Source organism: Staurois parvus, unplaced genomic scaffold (assembly GCF_062004578.1).
Source record: "Staurois parvus isolate SC_StPar_1 unplaced genomic scaffold, SC_StPar_1.0 ptg000574l, whole genome shotgun sequence".
Taxonomy (NCBI): domain Eukaryota; kingdom Metazoa; phylum Chordata; class Amphibia; order Anura; family Ranidae; genus Staurois; species Staurois parvus.
This window is the reverse complement of record NW_028318370.1, coordinates 81733-103323: the sequence shown is the minus strand read 5'-3', so window position 1 is coordinate 103323 and position 21591 is coordinate 81733. Positions and strand designations below refer to the sequence as shown.

The 21591-nt window shown below is 41.5% G+C and overlaps 1 protein-coding gene across 3 annotated transcripts in view; it reads left to right on the top strand.

The window, feature by feature from the left end:
* The window catches only part of PRDM15 (PR/SET domain 15), a 77392-nt gene that overhangs the window by 39592 nt on the left and 16209 nt on the right, over window positions 1-21591 (top strand). For all 3 annotated transcript variants that reach the window (XM_089691883.1, XM_089691882.1, XM_089691884.1), the window contains exons 11-19: window positions 1870-1964; window positions 4552-4639; window positions 5416-5583; window positions 9968-10062; window positions 14687-14818; window positions 14900-15034; window positions 17674-17837; window positions 20839-20918; window positions 21051-21170. In XM_089691883.1, the coding sequence (XP_089548009.1) occupies window positions 1870-1964; window positions 4552-4639; window positions 5416-5583; window positions 9968-10062; window positions 14687-14818; window positions 14900-15034; window positions 17674-17837; window positions 20839-20918; window positions 21051-21170 (1077 nt within the window). The remainder of the gene's footprint in view (window positions 1-1869; window positions 1965-4551; window positions 4640-5415; window positions 5584-9967; window positions 10063-14686; window positions 14819-14899; window positions 15035-17673; window positions 17838-20838; window positions 20919-21050; window positions 21171-21591) is intronic.

Sequence of the window (21591 nt, the reverse complement as noted above, 5' to 3'; positions counted from 1 at the left end):
TGCTAGTAATATTTTCAAAGTGCTTCTAAAGCCTGACCGTTTTTTTTTTTTTTTTTCCCCCTACATGCATCCGATGCATGAAGGCAACAAACCTTCAGTGTGCAGCTCCTCCTTGTACTGAGCCCAATTGCAATCCAGCTCTGTACATGAGTGCTCTCCCAGGTCTCTGCCTCATTTGCTGAGACACAGCAGCAGGAGCCATTTGCTCTTGCTGCTGTCAGTCACAGCCAGTGAGGAGGGAGCAGGGGTGGGGCCGACCCACGCTCTGTGTGCCTCCATAGACACGCTGAGGCGGCTCGGGAGCAAGCATGCACGTGTGCCCCCAGAGCAAGGGGCACTCATCAGGGAGTAGAGGTCTGGAGCGCCGGCAGGGGACTTGAGAAGAGGATTGGGGCTGCTCTGTGCAAAACCATTACACAGAGCAGGTAAGTATGACATGTTTTTGTTATTTTAAACAAAACCTTTTGTAATATCACTTTAAATAAAGCCTTTCCATTTACACTAGGAGTGAAAGAATAATAAAAACATACTCACAGACGAAGCATGTATCTAAAAAGCATAGAAAAATGACAATGGCCACAACTGCAGTCAAGGTGTTCTCACTGTCAGTGCGGTCAAATTTTTGACGCGTTTCGGGGACAAATCCCTTTCCTCAGAGCTGATGACCAACCTCTGATGCTGATGTATGATGAATGGAAAGTAAGAGCCTCGCTGTTGATGCCTCAACAGGCATCGTCTGTTGGTCATCAGCTCTGAGAAAAGGGATTCATCCCCGAAACGCGTCAGCATTTGACCGCACTGACAGTGAGAACACCTTGACTGCAGTTGTGGCCATTGTAATTTTTCTATGCTTTTTAGATACGTGCTTCGTCTGTGAGTATGTTTTTATTATTCTTTCGCTCCTACAATAAACCTTGGATAATGCACTAGGTGTGTGCGCCACCTGTTTTCTCTCTATCCAGTGGCTGATTTCCCCGTCTGAGGAGGGCTGCACCCCTGAAGCATTTCCTTTTGGTTGTCGCTGTCCTGGTACCCTTGGCTTCTATTTTGGCTGTGCATATCCTCAGGCGCTGGAGAGTACATACGATTTCCATTTACACTGCATACCTTTTTTTATGGACCCAGTGACCACATCACTAGATATCTGTGCTTCACTATGCAAGTCAGGTAGATCATGGCTGGTGGGAGGGGCCATGTACATAGCTTCTGAAGACATGCCTCCCTTCTCTCAAGAGTGCTCGGCTCTGATGCAAGCAGTGGGCTGGCTCTTGCAGGAGGGGTGTTAATGCAAATATAAAAATTCCTTGATGGGTGGACATTGGTTTGGAAGAAAATACATTCCTAGATGGACTGTATTTGCATGTAGCCCACCCTAAATAATGCCCATATGTGATGCTGAGCCTCCATGATTGAAAGAAGTTAAACCCAATGGAAGAAAGGGAGGGCCAGAAACAGGATGGGGAGGAAAGCACTAGATGATGTCAGAGATCTACCATCCAGGAAATGAGGCAAGCTCTGTCTAACTTGCTGCAGCTTCTAATGCACACTGTGAGGAGTTCAGTGTCTGTAATTTCAGTACAGGAGAGGAGCCTATACAACTGTGAAAGACTGTACACCTGAAGTTCAGCTTTAATGATTTGTATACTTTTCTTTGTAATTTTAGAAAAAAAAATTAGATCAAATGATGTGGATAAAACAATTGAGTTGTAAGTGTTCTCACCTGACATCTACAGACACCTAATACTGCAAATATACGTACATACAAGTACAAAGACTAGGTTTAGATCTTGGAAATCTCCGGAGTAACAATCATGCAGCTACTTACTGTGGTGCTGAAAATTTAGTGGGCGCTGTTTTCTTCTCCTCCAGGTGACAAGCTGTTCAAATGTGAAGAATGTTCTAAACTGTTCAGCCGTAAGGAAAGTCTGAAACAACACGTGTCCTACAAGCACAGCAAGAATGAGGTGAGTGGTCGTATTTACGGAGGGAAATTGGTGGAAGATCTGATATTATGAATGCTCTGGAGGGGCATGGGGGACCTGTGTTCTATAGAGATCTGTATAGTGCAGATTCTAGACATGCTGTCTTTTTAATTTTGATTGAGGCCTGTATCAGTCAAGCAGAGGATACTCTCCACCCTTTACGGCACACCTCTGAGGCCTTGCAACAGCTATCCCAGAAACAGGACGATAGATAGATAGATAGATAGATAGATAGATAGATAGATAGATAGATAGATAGATAGATAGATAGATAGATAGATAGATAGAGAGATATAGATAGACAGAGATAGATAGATAGATAGATAGATAGATAGATAGATAGAGAGATATAGATAGATAGATAGATAGATAGATATATAGATAGACAGAGATAGATAGATAGACAGAGATAGATAGATAGACAGATATAGATAGATAGATAGAGAGATATAGATAGATAGATAGATAGATAGAGAGATATAGATAGATAGATAGATAGAGAGATAGAGAGATATAGATAGATAGATAGATAGATAGATATAGATAGACAGAGATAGATAGATAGATAGATAGATAGATAGATATAGATAGACAGAGATAGATAGATAGACAGATATAGATAGATAGATAGATAGATAGATATAGATAGACAGAGATAGATAGATAGACAGATATAGATAGATAGACAGATATAGATAGATAGATAGATAGATAGATAGATATATACACGTATAGAATTTTTTTTTTTTTTTACTACTAATGGCAGCGATCAGAAACTTATAGCAGGACTGCGGCGGGCATTCTCACACTGGGTTGGAACTGACTACCACTGACATCCCCAGTGAAACTAATACAGTGATCAGTGCTAATAAAAAGCACTGACACTGTACTAATAACACTGGGCAGGAAGGAGTTAACTTGGGCAGTCAAAGGGTTAACTGTGCGCTGCTTTACCTTTTGAGACACGCTGTTTTTGTATTTCTCTGCTTAGCAGATGTCCTTGCTGGCAGGAGAGAGACCTGTCAGAGGCACTCCCAGAAGTGTTCAGATTTCTACCCTGTCAGCTTTGCACGCCGATCACCGGGTGCCATCGGGGAATCTCCGGCCAGGACCCAGTGATTGACATGCCTAGCCCTACCTGGAAATGCAAATCACATGTATGTAAATATATGTGATTTTGCGCAGCTCTGTAGCCCTGTAGCAGTAGTTCTACTATAGGGTGGTAGGGAAGTGGTTAAAGTATACCTAAAGGCAATTTTTTTTCTTTGTTTAATAGCTTTGGCTAGAGTGGAAAGGGATTATAACACCTTTCTGTTTTTATTGTGGTCTGTGTCCCCATTAGGGAAATTCACCCTCTTTGTCCTGTTTACCATCACCATTGAAAGTAAAAGAAAATCCCAAATGTGGGGATGTGTTCCCAGAAAAGTAATAAAGGGGAAATGGGATGAGGTCCCTGAGGAAGTCCCTTAATTTGCAGGGGTTTCCTCTCACTTCCTGTTTGGCTATGGGACAGGAAGGGAAGGAGAATTTACATAATGTGATGCAGATGGGGGGGAGATCAGACACGGGTTATAACCCTCCCTTGCTCTATTCAAAATGGGGGGGGGAATAGTTATGACCATATTTCTTTGCATACAATATCCCGATGAAAGGTCCCTGGCAGCCGATGTTCTCTACCTCCTATCCATGCAAGTGCTGAAGTTTCCCATTAGACTCTTCACTTTCAGGAATATCAGATGCTTGAGGTTCAATCCTCCAACCCCTGTGTCACTGTTGTCCTGTAATGATGAAAGGGCTTAGAGGATTGAACCAGCGTATGACAAGGATTGGGGACAGGGTAAGGGGGGGAACGTGGTTCAGGCATCCCACACTCCCTGAAGTGTTCATGTACCCTGTCACTTTGTCTTGAATGGGCAAAGTGACAGGGTCTCTTTTAAAGGATATGTATGGTCTTATTCCAGATTGATTGACCGAAATAGAGACTGATATTTGCAGACTTGCAGAAGACACTTTTACTATCTTTTTAAGCTGCAGTGTTTACATACCCATCACTCTCTGTTGGGGCTAGCACTTACTATGAGCTAAAGAAGGTGGCAGACTCTGCAAGGGTGGTAAATGATGACCAACAGACAAAGACCCCTCCACCTATCTTCAGCTTGAAGTAGGCGCTCGTGTCTGTGGGCTAGTTCACACCATGGTGCAGAGACTTCAGTTTTTCTGCACGCGTTCTGCAAGGGCACAACAAAATCAATTGTCCTCTGTGCCCTGTTCACACTTCCACAACTGTATCCTATGCAGATTTTTATTTTTTTTTTTTCTGCACAGGAATTTGCAACGTGTATAAAACTCATTGAGGCTCAAATGAAAAGTGATGTCTCTGCAAGTGAAATCTGTGCATCAGTTTCCATCAGTTTACCTGCACGTATGGTGTGAATTGGGCTTAGGTTCAGTTTAAAAGTATATTATTCTATTAATCTTGTGCGCAGAGGTCTTTACATTGCATGGTATTACAGTTCTACTAAACAAAGGATATTACATAATTGTAATAATATAACTCCTTCATCCCTAGAGTGATGCAGAATACAGGTATCGGTGCGCCATCTGTGAAAAATCATTCAGGCTAGAGGCCTTCCTGGAATTCCACAACTGCAGAACAGGTTAGTGAGTTCTTAACTGGTATGACTTGTCATGTGACCCTTCCGATATCTCAAAGCTAATGTGGGCATCTGGAAGCCGTGGGTGTTGGACACACTTCACCTAATTAATTATCCTTCAACCAAACAAAATTTGAGAGACTTGACAGCAAGGCAGTACTTTTTAGTACTCCACCACTCCTTCCCCTTTTCCCAACAACCTCACCAAAAATTGTTTGTTTGTTTGTTTTGTTTTTGTTTGTTTTGTTTTTGTTTGTTTTGTTTTTGTTTTTTAATGCTTGTCTGTCCCTTGTCTGCATGGCATAGATGCTTCACAAAAGCCTGGGCCAGGCTCTGCTTCTTCTGAAAATTACAGCGCAGTCTCCATTCATTCCTTCATATGCTTTGTACTAGTGGTCTTCAGATTGCAACCCCTTTGCTTGCCTTTACTTGGCCCCTGGGGAACTATCCCTCTCACCGACACCAGCGATGGGTCAAGGTTCCTTCCACCGACACCAGTGATGTGTCACTATTCCTTCTCCTACTGATCATAGTTTCTATGTAATTTTTTTATTTTTTTTTACTCCCACTGACCACCAAGCCTAAGGTATTGTTCGCTCCCACTGTTGATGGGACATTTTCTACTCCCACCAAACTTTGAAGAACCATAAACTGTCCCTTTTTTTTTTTTTTTTGTTTAGAAAATTGGGAGATGCCTGCTTTATACCATTGCAGTGTAGGTGATCGCTGAGATAAATAATTAGTGTCTTTATTTGGTGGTTTATCCCTTTCTTTCACAGACGACAAGTCCTTCCAATGTGAAATGTGCTACAGATTCTTTTCCACCAACAGCAACCTGTCCAAGCACAAGAAGAAACACGGGGAGAAGAAGTTTGCCTGTGAGGTGTGTAATAAGCTCTTCTACAGGAGAGATGTCATGTTGGAGCATCAACGTAGGCACCTGGAAGGTAGGTTATGTTTTACAAAGATGGAAAACAAAATTGTACACACCATATGGTTAACCATTGGTTTGTGGACACCTGACCACCACACTTACCTATATGACCAAAAGTATGTGGACATGCCTCTAGATTGAGTTCAAGTTAAGGGTCTTGTTATTGCTAGAGCATACAAAGGCACTTTGGACAATTTATGCTCTTCCAGCCTTGTATGAACTGTTTGAAGGCCCTTTTCTGTTCCAACATGACTGTGCTCCTGTGTACAAAGCTAGCACTATAAAGACATGGTTTGGTGCCATTGGTGTGGAGGAACACCAGTGGCCTGAACAGAGCCCAAACCTCAACCCTACTGAACATCTTTGGGATGAATTGGGAAGGTGATTTTGATCCAGGCCTCCTCATCCAACATCCATACGAGAGCTCGCAAATGTTCTTTTGGCTGAATGGGCACAAATTCCCAAAGACACAGTCGGAAGTGTTGTTGAAAGTCTTTTTAGAAGAATGGAGGCTGTTAAAATTCTAAAGAATGGTTAACTCCATAATGAGGCTTTAATGTTGTCCTATCCACTGAACTATTCCGCAACACATTCTTTACAGTGAAAAAAAACTAACAGCTGTATTAACCACTTGAGATCCGGAAGGTCTTGCCCTCTTCATTAACGGCATTATTTGCTATTCAGCACTGTGCTACTTGACGCTGTACGCAAACGAAATTTATATAATTTTTTTGACCACTACTCTGTATTTTATTATATAACGGAAAAAAAAAAAAGTTTGAGGAAAAGAGAACAATTTTCTACTTGGTTAAAATAGTCGAATTTCTTCATGAATTGAGGCCAAAATGTATTCTGCTACTTGTCTTTAGTTAAAAAAAAAAAATCAGTAAGTGTATATCATTTTGTTTGTGTGAAAGATATAGTGCCTACAAACTATGGTGTGTGTACAGTGCCTTGAAAAAGGTATTCATACACCCTTGAAAATTTCCACATTTTTGCCATGTATTTTATTGGGATTTTATATGCTATACCAACACAAAGTGGCACATAATTGTGAAGTGGAAGGAAAATGATGAATGGTTTTCAAAATTTTTTACAAATATCTGAAAAGTGTGGCATGTATTTGTATTCAGCCCCCTTTTACTCTGATACTCCTAACTAAAATCTAGTGGAACCAAGTGCCTTTAGAAGTCACCTAATTAGTAGAGTCCACCTGTTTGTTCACTAATGTTCTCTAACAAACCTCTGGGGGCTTCACAGAACAGATGTATTTATACTGAGATTAAATTACAAACAGCATCCTGAAGGCCAAGGAACACATCAGACAGGTCAGGGATAAAGTGGAGAAGTTTAAAGCGGGGTTAAGTTATAAAAAAAAATATCCCAAGCTTTGTACACCACAGTGCACTGTTCAATCCATCATCCAAAAATGGAAAGAGTATGGCACAACTGCAAACCTACCAAGACATGGCCATCCACCTAAACTGACAGGCCGGGCAAGGAGAGCATTCATCAGAGAAGCAGCCAAGAGGCCCATGGGAACTCTGGAGGAGCTGCAGAGATCCACAGCTCAGGTGGGAGAATCTGTCCACAGGACAACTATTAGTCGTGCACTCCACAAATCTGGCCTTTATGGAAGAGTGGAAGATGAAAGCCATTGTTGAAAGAAAGCCATAAGAAGTCCCATTTGCAGTTTGTGAGAAGCCATGTGGGGGACACAGCAAATATGTGGAAGAAGGTGCTCTGGTCTGATGAGAACAAAATTGAACTTTTTGGCCTAAAAGCAAAATGCTATGTGTGGTGGAAAACTAACACTGCACATCACCCTGAACACACCATCCCCACCGCGAAACGTGGTGGTGGCAGCATCATGTTGTGGGGATGCTTTTCTTCAGCAGGGACAGGGAAGCTGGTCAGAGTTGATGGGAAGATGGATGGAGCCAAAGACAGGGCAATCTTAGAAAAATCCTGTTAGAGTCTGCAAAAGACTTGAGACTGGGGCGGAGGTTCACCTTCCAGCAGGACAATGATTCGAAACATCCAGCCAGAGCTACAATGGAATGGTTTAGATCAAAGCGTATTCATGTGTTAGAATGGCCCGGTCACAGTCCAGACCTAAATCCAATGGAGAATCTGTGGCAAGACTTGAAAATTGATGTTCACAGATGCTCTCGATCCAATCTGACAGAGCTTGAGCGATTCTGCAAAGAAGAATGGGCAGAAATGTGTCTCCTAGATGTGCAAAGACAACAAATGCCGCCACACTTTTCAGGTATGTATTTGTACAAAATTTTGAAAACAATTTATGATTTTGATTCCACTTCACAATTATTTGTCACTTTGTGTTGGTCTATCACAAAAAATCCCAAAAAGACATATGTAACATGACAAAATATGGAAAAATTTCAAGGGGTATGAATACTTTTTCAAGGCACTGCATGAAGAATAATAATAATAAAAAAAAAAGTGTGTATGTGTAATATATATATCTCTATAAAATATATATATATATATTATAGAGATATGGATGTACTGACGACATGTCTCATTTCTCAAAGCCCTTAAAATGCTTTTTTTACGTACTGTCACCATGCAGTACAGCATTATCCTATGACTGGTGTGGCGGTGATCAGGGATACTGACTGATGACAGTATGTTAAAAAAAAAAAAAAATCACTTTTTTTATCCTTACAATTTTTTTTTTCATAACTTCTTACTGTACTTCTTGGGTGTTTAGAGGTGTGTGTGTGTATTTTTTTTTTTTAAATAGTTATTGCTTATACAGTGGTGATCATTGTAAAAGCAATCGCTTTAGCTGTGATGAATGGGTTTCCCACTCATGGACAGCTTGCCTATGGTTGTGATTGGCTACAGCTAGTCACATGGTTCAGGTAGAACCAGGTGATTGCTGTGGGCTGATCACAGATCACAATAGTAATCAAGCTGTTCATGAATGGAAAGCAATTCTTGACAGGTTGTTTACATTATCATGTGACCGCTATGACCAATCATAGCGCTCACATTATACCCAGTTACTGGTAACCGTGATCACAGGAGGGGTGTGTGCTGTATGCTTTTAGACCAGAGCAGGCATATATATACATGACTGAGCCCGCACGTGATACCCTACCACAGTAAATGTACTGTACCGGGGTGGCAAGTGGTTAAGCGCTCCAAATCAACCATTTATTGGCATCTTAACAAGATACATTTTCTTATGAAACTGGGCAGATTTTCTTTCACATGTATTTGGGGAAAGAACATTGATTCTCTAGCTACCCTTTCTTCTTCTTCCCTTTTTTTTTTTTTTTGTTATAATTTAATTTAAAATATGTTCTGGTAGTAAAGTCATGCGCAGTGCTGTACAATGCTTGTATCTGGTTTAGGATGGTGTAGTTGCTAGTTAAGAATGTCTCAGCTCAGGCACCATTCAGAGAATGCTTTGCATTTGCTGAATGAATGCAATGCATTCTCTGGAAAAGGGGAAGAGGTAGGGTGGTGACATCACAATCTCCACCTCATCCAATTAGAGAACGCTTTGCATTCGTTCATTCAATGCAACGCCCTCCCTGAATGGTATGTGTGCCAAGCGGCCAACCTCCTGTGTTCAGAATACTGCAGGTCAGACACTCGGCAAGGACCCAGAAGCAAATGGAGATCTCTGGAGTGACCGTGTCTACTTCTGTGATTTCCAGCTTCCAGGGGCATCAGCTAAGTATGGTATATACATAATTACAGTACATTGGTCCAAGTTGGGTCAATGCAACTGTGTATAAAATATCCATACCTGAAATTCATCTTTAACTGATTTGATAGCTGTAGCTCTGCCTCAGGAGAGGGTCAGACCTCTGCAGAGAGGCCACTGCTCAGACTTGTGACATTGTCAGACCTCTGAAGCATGATGGTGGCAGACAGGAAATGCTATCTGGCTGTGGTTGCATTACCAGCTGAATAAATCCGAATACTGTGATCGTGAACTTTTACTTCACCTGGAAACTATTGCAGATATGTTAAGCTTTCAGATTTGGATTTCTGTATAAGCCCTGGCTCACGCTGGATCTGACTTTACAATCATGCGACTTTACTTGTTTTCAAAGCTGCATGTCAGTGCAACTTCATGCACAGATGTAAATGCAGGTCACACCTGAAATCGCAAAAAATAGTTTTGTATTCAAATTGGTGTGTCACTGCAAAGGCGGAGTTGCACCGATTTTGAACTGTTCCATTGCCAACAATGGGGTGCAATTTGTCATGCAATCTGAAACTGTCAAATTGCTTGACAAGTCGCATCGGTGTGAACCAGGGCTAAAAGTCTAATTATGAATATGGTTTTCCAGCATGTCAATACAGATAAAATATTATTTTATTTTTTCCTGGATGACTGATGTCTCCTGCAGGTGTGAGACGAGTGAAGCGGGAGTCCATCCAACAGGCAACAGATAACTCCATAAAGTACAAGAAGGAACCATCCGCATGTCCTGTGTGTGGGAAAGTGAGTCCTTGTTAGCAATTTTATATAAATATGTTTGCTTGGTAAAACGGAACGTGACATGGCCATGAACCTTTCTAAGGCAACAGTGCTACAGTGAAGCATGTAGTACGTGATCTCGTCAGTTTTCAGGTTGATCCCTGTTATCCTTTGACAGACGTTTGAGGTACCGATGTTCAGCCTGGGTCTGGTAGTCAAAGTCTATATTAATCCCTGCCCTGTGTTCACTCCACCCACTCCAATGCCCAATAAATGTCTGCCCAATGTAGTAATGTTCAAAATGCCTATACCTGGAATTCATCTTTAACAACGGGGAGTGACTTGGGAGGGTATTTTGACATGTTCACATGGAATCTAAACTTTGGGGGTTATTTACTAAAACTGGAGAGTGCAAAATCTGGTCTAACTGTACATAGAAACCAATCCACTTCCAGATTTTATTGCCAAAGATTAATTGAACAAGCTGAAGATACAGTGCCTTGAAAAAGTATTCATACCCCTTGAAATATCACAGCCCAAAACGTAAATGTATTTTATTGGATCAACCAACACAAAGTGGCACATAATTGTGAAGTGGAAGGAAAATGAGAAATGTTTTTCAAAATGTTTTACAAATATGTGACAAGTGTGGCGGCATTTGTATTCAGCCCCCCGGAGTCAATACTTTGTAGGACCCCCTTTCTCTGCAATTCCAGCTGCAAGTCTTTTTGGGGATGTCTCTACCAGCTTTGCACATCTAGAGAGGGACATTTCTGTTCATTCTTCTTTGCAGAATTGCTCAAGCTCTGTCAGATTGAATGGAGAGTGTCTGTGAACAGCAATTTTCAAGTCTTGCCACAGATTCTCCATTGGATTTAGGTCTGGACTGTGACTGGGCCATTCTAACACATGAATATGCTTTTATCTAAACCATTCCATTGTAGCTCTGGCTGGATGTTTCAGGTCGTTGTCCTGCTGGATGGTGAACCTCCGTCCCGATCTCAAGTCTTTTGCAGACTCTAACAGGTTTTCTTCTAAGATTGCCCTGTATTTGGCTCCATCCATCTTCCCATCAACTCTGACCAGCTTCCCTGTCCCTGCTGAAGAAAAGCATCCCCACAGCTTGATGCTGCCACCACCATGTTTCACTGTAGGGATGGCGTGTTCAGGGTGATGTGCAGTGTTAGTTTACTGCCAGACATAGCGTTTTGCTTTTAGGCCAAAAAGTTCAATTTTGGTCTAATCTGACCAGAGCCCCTTCTTCCACGTTTGCTGTGTCCCCCACATGGCTTCTCACAAACTGCAAACAACTTCATATGGCTTTCTTCTTGCCTGTCACTCATAAAGGCCAGATTTGTGGAGTGCACGACTAATAGTTGTCCTATGGACAGATTCTCCCACCTGAGCTGTGGATCTCTGCAGGTCCTCCAGAGTTCCCATGGGCCTCTTGGCTGCTTCTCTGATGAATGCTCTCCTTGCCCGGCCTGTCAGTTTAGGTGGACAGCCATGTCTTGGTAGGTTTGCAGTTGTGCCATACTCTTTCCATTTTTGGATGATGGATTGAACAGTGCTCTGTGAGATGTACAAAGCTTGGGATATTTTTTATAACCTAACCCTGCTTTAAACTTCTTCACAACTTTATCCCTGACCTGTCTGGTGTGTTCCTTGGCCTTCATGATGCGGTTTGTTCACTAATGTTCTCTAACAAACATCTGAGGGCTTCACAGAACAGTTGTATTTATACTGAGATTAAATGACACACAGGGGGACTCTGTTTACTAATTGGTGACTTCTGAAGGCAATTGGTTTCACTAGGTTTTAGTTAGGAGTATCAGAGTAAAGGGGGCCAAGTACAAATGCACGCCACACTTTTCAGATATTTTATTTGCAAAAAAATGTGAACTTTGAAAACCAGTTATTTATTTTTCCACTCCTCAATTATGTGCCACTTTGTGTTGGTCCATTACATAAAATCCCAATAAAATACATTTTTCATTTTTGGTTGGAACATGACAAAATGTGGAAAATTTCAAGGGGTATGAATACTTTTTCAAGGTACTATATATGCAGATTGGCTACCATGCACAGCTGCACCAAATTTTGTGTGCTCCAGTTTTAGTAAATCTGTCCCCTTTTTGTGTTCTAAATATCAATGCAGTCCAAAGTGTTCTGTAATATTTTTCCATAATGATAAAAAATAAATCGCATATGCGGAGTCCACTCCAGGCAGCTATTATTCTATTTGTGGCTTTTGAAACGATGAATAGTGAGCAAAGGATTACTGTCAGCAGACTTGGCATTCATCTTTGCTATTCTATGGGTACCAGGGTTCGTTGTAGTGTGTGGGTTTATTGTAGCTTTTTTTTTTTTTTTTTTTTTTTTTTTGAACCCAGTTGGCCAAAAGAATCAGCTACTTGGAAATGTCGAGTACAGACTGGGTAGATTCTTACCAGTGTAATTTCGGACCATGTGAGGAAATGGAACCACTAATGTAAACCCACAGAAGCGGTGAGAACAATACAGGTCTCGTACACACAAATGTTACTCTCAGAGGAGTGTTCCGTGTTCAGATCGCTCTTCAGAGAGAATTTGACAGGCAGTGAAGAGGCACTGTATCACCTCCTCGCTGCCTGCTTTAACCCCTTGAAACCCACGCTACAACAAGAGAGATATAGTTCCTGCTACAGTCGCAATATGTGTTCGCCGCTGCCTCTGCAGCCAAAGGGGGTAGCAGTTGGGGTGCAGGCAGTAAAAGCACAGCTCGACCACAGGGTTTTACTGCCCACAACCACTACTGTGAATTAGCCCTGCTAATCCAACCCATGTATAGTGTGCAAGCCTCAGTAGCCAGTAAGGGCATTCTCATTGCAAAGGGAAATGGCAGTTTAAAGGTCAAGTATGACTGTAGCAAAGTAAAACTAAATCAAGGTGGGGTGCATAAGAGGCTTTTCTAATAAAGGAAATAGTCCAACCTAAATGTGGGCCACAAAGATGGCTGCTTTTTTTCTTTTTTTTTTTTTTAATCTAAAATTTAGCACAGGTTCACTTTGAACCTAGGACCTCCATACTTCAGGACAGGAGTGTTTAAACACTTGATTGTTGTTCCAGCTAATTCTGTGCAACCCAGGGAGGAATTCTCACAAGAACGGCCATGACATACACTTAACTCATCCAGGCTGAGTGTGGAAAAGACAGTATAAAACAGGGGTAGGTAATCTCAATGACTCAGCTGTTGTGGAACTACAAGTCCCATGATGCATTGCAATGTTGACAGCCACAGGCATGATTATCAGAGGCAGAAGCATGATGGGATTTGTAGTTTCACCACAGCTGGGATGTTGCAGTTGCCTGCCACTGCTATAGACCATCATTCATTGTGATTACAGTGTTTGTTCTCCCAATGTCTCTCTCCTGTGCTTCAGCAATGCCCTTTTGCATCTTCTCTTTGATCTTCCATTACATACTTGCGTTCCTTATATAAAAACAATTAATAATTACCGCTCTCTAATACTACCGTGCCAATACTATATGCTTAAAATACAACTGATTATTAATATATACTGTGAAAATATCAACTTATAAACTGCATTACTAAAATTAATCAAATTATATTGACACAGTGTTTTACCAAAAAATAAATCTAAATAAAAAATGTGTGAATAAATCCAATTGTGATAATTTTACAATATAAATATCTCATTAGAAATAAAGTCCAATGTGCAAATTGTGCAAAACAAAAAATAATTTATAAATATATATATATATATATATATATATATATATTTTTTAAATTTTATTTTCTATTTCAATTTTTATATATATATATATATATATATATATATATATATATAAAAATTGAAATAGAAAATAAAATTTAAAATATATATATATATATATATATATATATATATATATATATATATATATATATATATATATATATGAAGTTCAACAGAAGAAAATGTGCAAAAAAGTTTTTTTGACGTTCAGCAGGGAAAAGATGATAATATACTCTCCTTTCAAGCAGCTTATGGTTGTGTAGCTGGAAACATGCGGCTTCTTTTCTGAGCCTGTATAGGTATAAGGAATTCTCCCTCCCTAGAGCCTCTCCTCACTCCAATGCTCAATGTATCCTCATATGACCCATAGGAAAAAAGGAATAAAGATATGGTGCCTTATCCAAGGTAAATAAAAACACTCTTTAATGTGCTCCCATAATGCACTCACATTGTTTAAACAGTAAACACGCCTGTATTGTAATTTAAACCGCAGAATGCGGTGAGGATCATCCTCGTAGGAGTGTTATCACACTCTGTCAGTACTCGCCGTAATGATGATCCGATACGTGGTGACGTCACTGCCCCTCCCCAATGCGTTGCGCCACAGGGAAAACATAGCTTCGTCTGGGGGATGTAGTCCTTGCGTTCCTGTTGCTCTGGTAGAGTAATAGATGATGAACTTGAAGGTGACAATCACATGAACAAAGTATCACATACTATGTCTGAGTGTACAGCTTGTGTGCAACAGTTAGTCTGAGACTTGTATTAATATAAATAATGAAGACTGTGCTAGGTAGCCACACTTTACATCTACGTGTCATCCCATAGGGTAGAGCATGTAAGAATTGTGCTGTGTGTTCTCTCTACAGATGTTCTCCTGTCGCAGTAATATGAACAAACATCTGCTCACTCATGGAGACAAGAAATACACTTGTGAAATCTGTGGCCGCAAATTCTTTCGAGTGGACGTCCTCCGAGACCATATCCACATCCATTTCAAGGTACACATTTTGTAGCAGTCCCCAGGCCATGGGGGTCAAGGTCAGGTATGAGTGGTTCTTATACATGTTGTGTGTATTTAGGACATTGCCTTGATGAATGATCAGCAGAGAGAGGAGTTTATTAGGAAGATTGGCATTTCCTCAGAAGACAACGATGACAACTCCGATGGCAGCGTTGACTCCGAGCCCCACAAGTATGCCTGCAAGAGGTGCCAGGTAGGGACAACTACAGAACACGTTCAATAGGTTAAATGTGAATTCTGTATGGCAGTTCTGTTAACCACCTCCCGTCCGGCCCATGTATATAAACGGCTGGACGGTGGCAGTACAGGGGCGGGTTGCCATTCATAAACTGCGCCCACCATTTTGAATTGTGTGTGCTCCGTGGGAGCGTGCGGCACTGCGACCCGGTGCCGGCTGTGTCCAGAGGACAGAGCAGAACACCGATCACTGTACGGGACCTCTGTGTGAGGTCCCGATCATGTGATCACTGATTGGCCAATCGGTGATCACATGAATAGGAGTAAGCAAGATGTAAGCTTCTGACATTGCTTACTACGTTTTGAAATCTGAATGATCACAGAGGTCACATGGTACAAGGCTATTCACCACAGCCTTGTACCATGTGACAAGCTGTGACCAATCACAGCTCACACAGTATTTCTCAATGGCTGCAAGAATGCAGCCAGAGAGGCGGAGAAATGATTGCTTTTACAGCCTTTATGGGTGTAAAAGCAATCGGTGTTTGAAAAAAAAAAAATAATAATAATAATCTTCCTTAATCTTCCTCACCCCCCCCCCCCCCCCCCCCCACAAGTAGTACAGTGTCACTATGGTGACACTGTACTGCTAGGGTGACCGTATGTTTAAAAAAAACCTAATCTGAAAAAAAATAAATGTAAAAGTTTTGAAACATTATAATTTTTGGTTATCAACTAATTTGGGGTGTTTTTGGGTTTTTTTTTCTTAAAGATAACTGAATACATTTTGGCCAAGGTTTATGAAGAAAGATTTATTAGCAAAATTTTATAAGAAAAACACTTTTTTTTTTTCAAAAGTTTTGGACTTTTTCATTTATATAGCCACTGGCTGCAACACAACCCCAAAGAGGATATTGACATCTGAAAACGCTTGCTATCAATATCCTCTGTTCGGAATGTAATTAAGAAATGGCAGTCATCAGGAACAGTGGAAGTTAAAGCAAGATCTGGAAGACCAAGAAAAATATCAGACAGAACAGCTCGCAGGATTGTGAGAAAAACAATTCAAAACCCACGTTTGACTGCACGATCTCTCCAGAAAGATCTGGCAGACACTGGAGTTGTGGTACACTATTCCACTATAAAGAGATACTTGTACAAATATGGTCTTCATGGAAGAGTCATCAGAAGAAAACCTCTTCTATGTCCTCACCACAAAAATCATCGTTTGAACTTTGCAAATGAACATATAGACAAGCCTGATGCATTTTGGAAACCAGTTCTGTGGACCGATGAGGTTAAAATTGAACTTTTTGGCCGGAATGAGCAAAGGTACGTTTGGAGAAGAAGGGGCACAGAATTTAATGAAAAGAACCTCTGTCCAACTGTTAAGCATGGGGTTGGATCAATCATGCTTTGGGGTTGTGTTGCAGCCAGTGGCACAGGGGACATCTCATGAGTAGAAGGAAAAATGGATTCAATAAAATTTCAGCAAATTTTGGATGGTAACTTGATGCCATCTGTGAAAAAGCTGAAGTTAAAGAGAGGATGGCTTCTACAAATGGTTAATGATCCTAAACACACCTCGAAATCCACGGGGGATTACATCAAGATGCGTAAACTGAAGGTTTTGCCATGGCCTTCACAATCTCCTGACCTCAACATAATTGAAAATCTATGGATAGACCTTAAAAGAGCAGTGCGTGACAGACAGCTCAGAAATCTCAAAGAACTGGAAGACTTTTGTAAGGAAGAATGGGCAAAGATACCTCAAACAAGAATTGAAAGACTCTTGGCTGGCTACAAAAAGCGTTTACAAGCTGTGATACTTGCCAAAGGGGGCAGTACAAGATATTAACTCAGCAGGGTGCCCAAACTTTTGCAGACGCCATTTTTTTGTTTTCTGTTATTTTGAAAGTGTAAATGATGGAAATAAAATCTAACTTTTGTTGACATATTATAAGAATGTCTAATCTGTAATTTGATGCCTTTTGGAGATTTTTCCATCTTTCCTTGGCTTCTTTATGCACATTAATACAAATTTGTAGCTGGGGTGTCCAAACTTTCGATCCCCACTGTATAGTTATAAATGGTAACAGTAAACTTGTCACAAACATAGACATTTAAAAATAATGGTGATCAGAAAAATGAGCGAGAGCTGCAGAAAGTGAAAATACCATGTAAAACAGGTAATTATATGCATCAATATAAGCAGCTGAATTGCCATATGCTTTTTCTGTAGAAAACGAGCTCCTCTTTTATTGGTGCCAACCCTGAGAACAGTTTCATTTTTCCTAAAGCCACCAATTGGGTGTCAAGTGTATCCAAATCCAAGAACAATAATTGTGTATGTTGCAGCTTACCCGTCCTTGGATGTGGTGGCTGCATTCGTGTGTTTTTGGGTCTTTCTTCAGGCTATTTTTCCCTTTTTCACCTGCTGATCCTGACCGTAACACTTCCTGTCCTAGGCTGACAACACTCACTAACTTTCCTGTATCTATAAAGAAGCAGTGCTGTCACCCTAGGACAAGAAGTCTGCTGGGACCACAAAACACCTCCAGCACACAGGAGGATGTATACTGTAGTTCAGATAGAGAAGTGGAAACTGTGATCAATGATAACTGTGAAATCTAACTTTAAATGTTCTTTTCTTAGATCTCCTTTGCTCGAGGGAAAGAATACTTGAAGCACATTATGGATGTCCATGCTGAGAATGGGTACAACTGCAGCATCTGTCACCGCCGGTTCGCCCTCAAAGCCACATACCACGCACACATGGTCATTCACCGTGAGAACCTGCCTGATCCAGAGGTGCAAAAGTAAGTGTCCTGCACTGAACAGTGTGTGTGTGTGTCTCTATGATGGTTCCTTATCACAGTCTCATGTCAGAGATCACTGCAGATGGTTCATACACAACCAGAGGGAATAATGGAGCAACTAATATTAAAGGCAGTAATATGGAGAAACCATATTGCACAGGTAAAGTGGGCAGCACATTGACTAAATGGTTAGCACTTCCGCCTGGCAGTACTAGGGTTGTTGGTTCGAATCCCAACCACGGCACCACCTGCCAGGAGTTTGCATGTTCTCCCTGTGCCTGCTTGGGTTTTCTCCGGGTACTCCGGTTTCCTCCCACACTCCAAAGACATGCTGGTAGGTTAACTGGCTCCTGTCTAAATTGTCCCTAGTATGTGTATGTATGAATGTGAGTTAGGGACCTTAGATTGTACACCCCCTGAGGGTTAGGGACTGATGTGAATGTACAATATATATGTAAAGCGCTGTGTAAATTGACAGCGCTATATAAGTACCTGAAATAAATAAAGTGGTTGTAAGGGCTCAAGTTGGTGTTTTTTTTTTTTTTTTTTTTTTTTTTTTTTTTTCACCTTAATCTATTCTATGCATTAAGGTAAAAAAAAAACCACCTGGGCGCAGCAACACCCTCCTTATACTTGCCTGAGCCCCATCCCGATCCAGTGATGTGCATGAGAGCAGCGGCTCTCCCGGGTCTCTCTTCTATGGCTCACACAGCAGCAGGAGCCACTGGGCACTCAGTCATAGCCAGTGAGTCAATAAGGAGAGAGGCGATGGAGCTGTTATGTGCTCCGTGTGTGAATGGACACACCGAGGGAGGCTTGGAAGCCCCCAGACCAAGAGGCTTGCGAATGAGATAATTGTCAGGGGGGAGGAGCAAGGACCGCCAACAGGGGACACAAAAAGGAGGATCGGGGCTGCTCTGTGCAAAACCATTGCACAGAGCAGGTAAGTTATAACATGATTTTGTGTGTGGTGTGGTTTTTTTTTTTTTTTTTTTTAAGAATCTCTTTAACCCTTTTGGGTTCCGAACAAATAAAAAAAAAAAACATGTTGTTTAAAAAGTTTTGGTTGGAGTTGGGCTTTAACTTGTGTGTCTCTTAAAGTCCATTTAAAACTACATGTGTCAGAGGGTAACAGTGAGTGATTTCACAGCAGAACCAACAGCGTTGTCACCCTGTTACAGGAAGTATATAAATAGCCTATCTACTGCCAGGAACAAGAAGTAATAAAACAATTTTAATGGAGGGACTCCGAAAATCAATATTGGCTGTGTTCTTGTTACTGACAGATTGCATCATACCATATGGGGGTTATTTACTAGAACTGGAAAGTGCAAAAACTGGTGCTACTCTGACAATAAAACCTGGAAGTGGATTAGTTTCTATGCAAAGATGAACTGAACAAGATGAAGTTTCAGTGCCTTGAAAAAGTATTCATACCCCTTGAAATGTCACAACCAAAAACGTAAATGTATTTCATTGGGATAGTATGTTATCAACCAACACAAAGTGGCACATAATTGTGAAGTGGAAGGAAAATGAGAAATGGTTTTCAAAATGTTTTACAAATATGTGAAAAGTATGGCGTGTATTTGTATTCTGCCTCCCGAGTCAATACTTTGTAGAATCAACCCTTTGCTGAGCTTAATTGAACAAGCTGAGGTGAGAAGCTGATTGGTGCACTCAGAATCTGGTGCAGCTGTGCATGGTAGTCAGTCTCAGTAAATCTACCCCTATATGTCATTTTTGTCATAGTCACACTTTAATTTAAACTTTGGCAGAAATTGAGGCCCCATGTAAAGCCTGAAATCCAGGGTGCTCCACAAGGCTATAGGGATTGGTTTTAGGGTACCTGGGGTATCTGCAGATTCCACAAGGCTCTGAACTTTTGCACCACCGTTACCTTAGAAATGTTTTTGCCCAGTACAGGTTCACTTTAACCCCTCGCCTACAGGGCACTTCTACCCCCTTCCTGCCCAGGCCAATTTTCAGCTTTCAGCGCTGTCACACTTTGACAATTGCGCGGTCATGCAACACTGTACCCATATGAAATTTTTTTTTTTTTTTTGTGACAGAGCTTTATTTTGGTGGTATTTAATCACCCCTGGGTTTTTTTTTTCTTAAATCAAAAACCACTGAAAATTTTGAAAAGAAGAAAAAATTTTTTTCTTAGTTTGTGTTATAAAATTTTGTAAATAAGTGATTTTTCTTCTTCACTGTGCACTAATGAGGCTGCAGTGATGGGCACTGATAGGTGGCACTGATGAGGCACTGGAAGGTGGCACTGATGGGCAATGACAGGCATCACTCATGGGCACTGCAAAGGCAGCACTCATATATGGCACTGTTGGGTGGCACTGTTAGGCAGCACTGATGCGCACTGATAGGTGGCACTGACTGGCAGAACTGATAGGTGGCACTGACTGGCAGAACTGATAGGTGGCACTGACTGGCAGCTCAGATGGGCATTGATGTGGCACTGGCAGGTGGCATGGATGAGCACTGAGAGCTGACACTGACAGGTGGCGCTGCTGGGGCTACACAGATCATCAGGGCACACTGATCATCAGTGCCCTGATGAGCCGTGTACATGTCCCCTCTGAGGAATGCCGATTACTGGCTCTCCTCTCCTCTGTCAGCGTGACAGCTCGTGAGGAGAGAAATGCCGATAACCGGCATTGCCCTGTTTACATGTGATCAGCTGTGATTGGACACAGCTGATCACATGACCGAGCCGACATCTTCGGCTCTTTCCGTGGATTGGTGAACCGCTGTGTCCAAAGGACACAGTGCATCGCCGAGCTCCGGGAGCCGTGCATGCGCAGTGAGAATGGGAGGACGTCATATGACGTCCTCCCAGAACCAGAGAACCACTTTGCGTCCGTCATATTACTGTATGGCGGGTGGGAGGTGGTTAATGCTGCTGTCTATTGGTATTGTACAGCACATTTTGTGTAACTTGCTGTGTGCTGATATTGTATGTGCTTGTCATGTTTTCCTGCAGATACATACATCCGTGTGAAGTTTGTGGCCGGATTTTCAACAGTATAGGAAACCTGGAGAGACACAAACTTATTCACTCAGGTATTGTCCTCCAACTGCAGCCATGCCATGGTAATGTCTGTGGTCTCAGAAATGATTTACATAGTAAAATATCCTGTCCTGTAAAGTAGAAATACATATCTGTTCATTAACAGCTGCTTACATTTCCTCCAGGGGTAAAAAGCCACGGGTGTGAACAGTGCGGCAAGTCATTTGCCAGGAAGGACATGTTGAAAGAACACATGAGAGTCCATGATAACATCCGCGAGTATCTGTGCGCAGAGTGTGGAAAAGGTAACGTGCGTGCGTTGTATTACAGTATCAGAATACATTACTGATGAACTTTGATGTCCTAGGAATACATGTTGGCAGGCACAAGATGAGAGGCGCTAAAGCCTCCGGTTTTTATTTGCTATGTATTCAGGCTGCATTTTGTTTGCTATGTATTCAGGCTGCATTTTGTATCTACTATGGTTTTGTGTAAAGCTGCCCTGTGTCCGCTCTTCACTCTCACTTTCTGAATATTAAAATATGTGGTACACCAATCCCTGCCAAGGCATGCTGACAGGCCCTTTGTCCAAACCTGAAGGATTGGGAAGAGGATTGGTCCTCTCATCTCCAGGCCTCTCCTGCTGTTAATAAAAAATGTATTCAACTACTAGCTATGGGCCATATTGCCACTTCTAACTGCCTGTGTTACCTGCTGTGCTGAAGC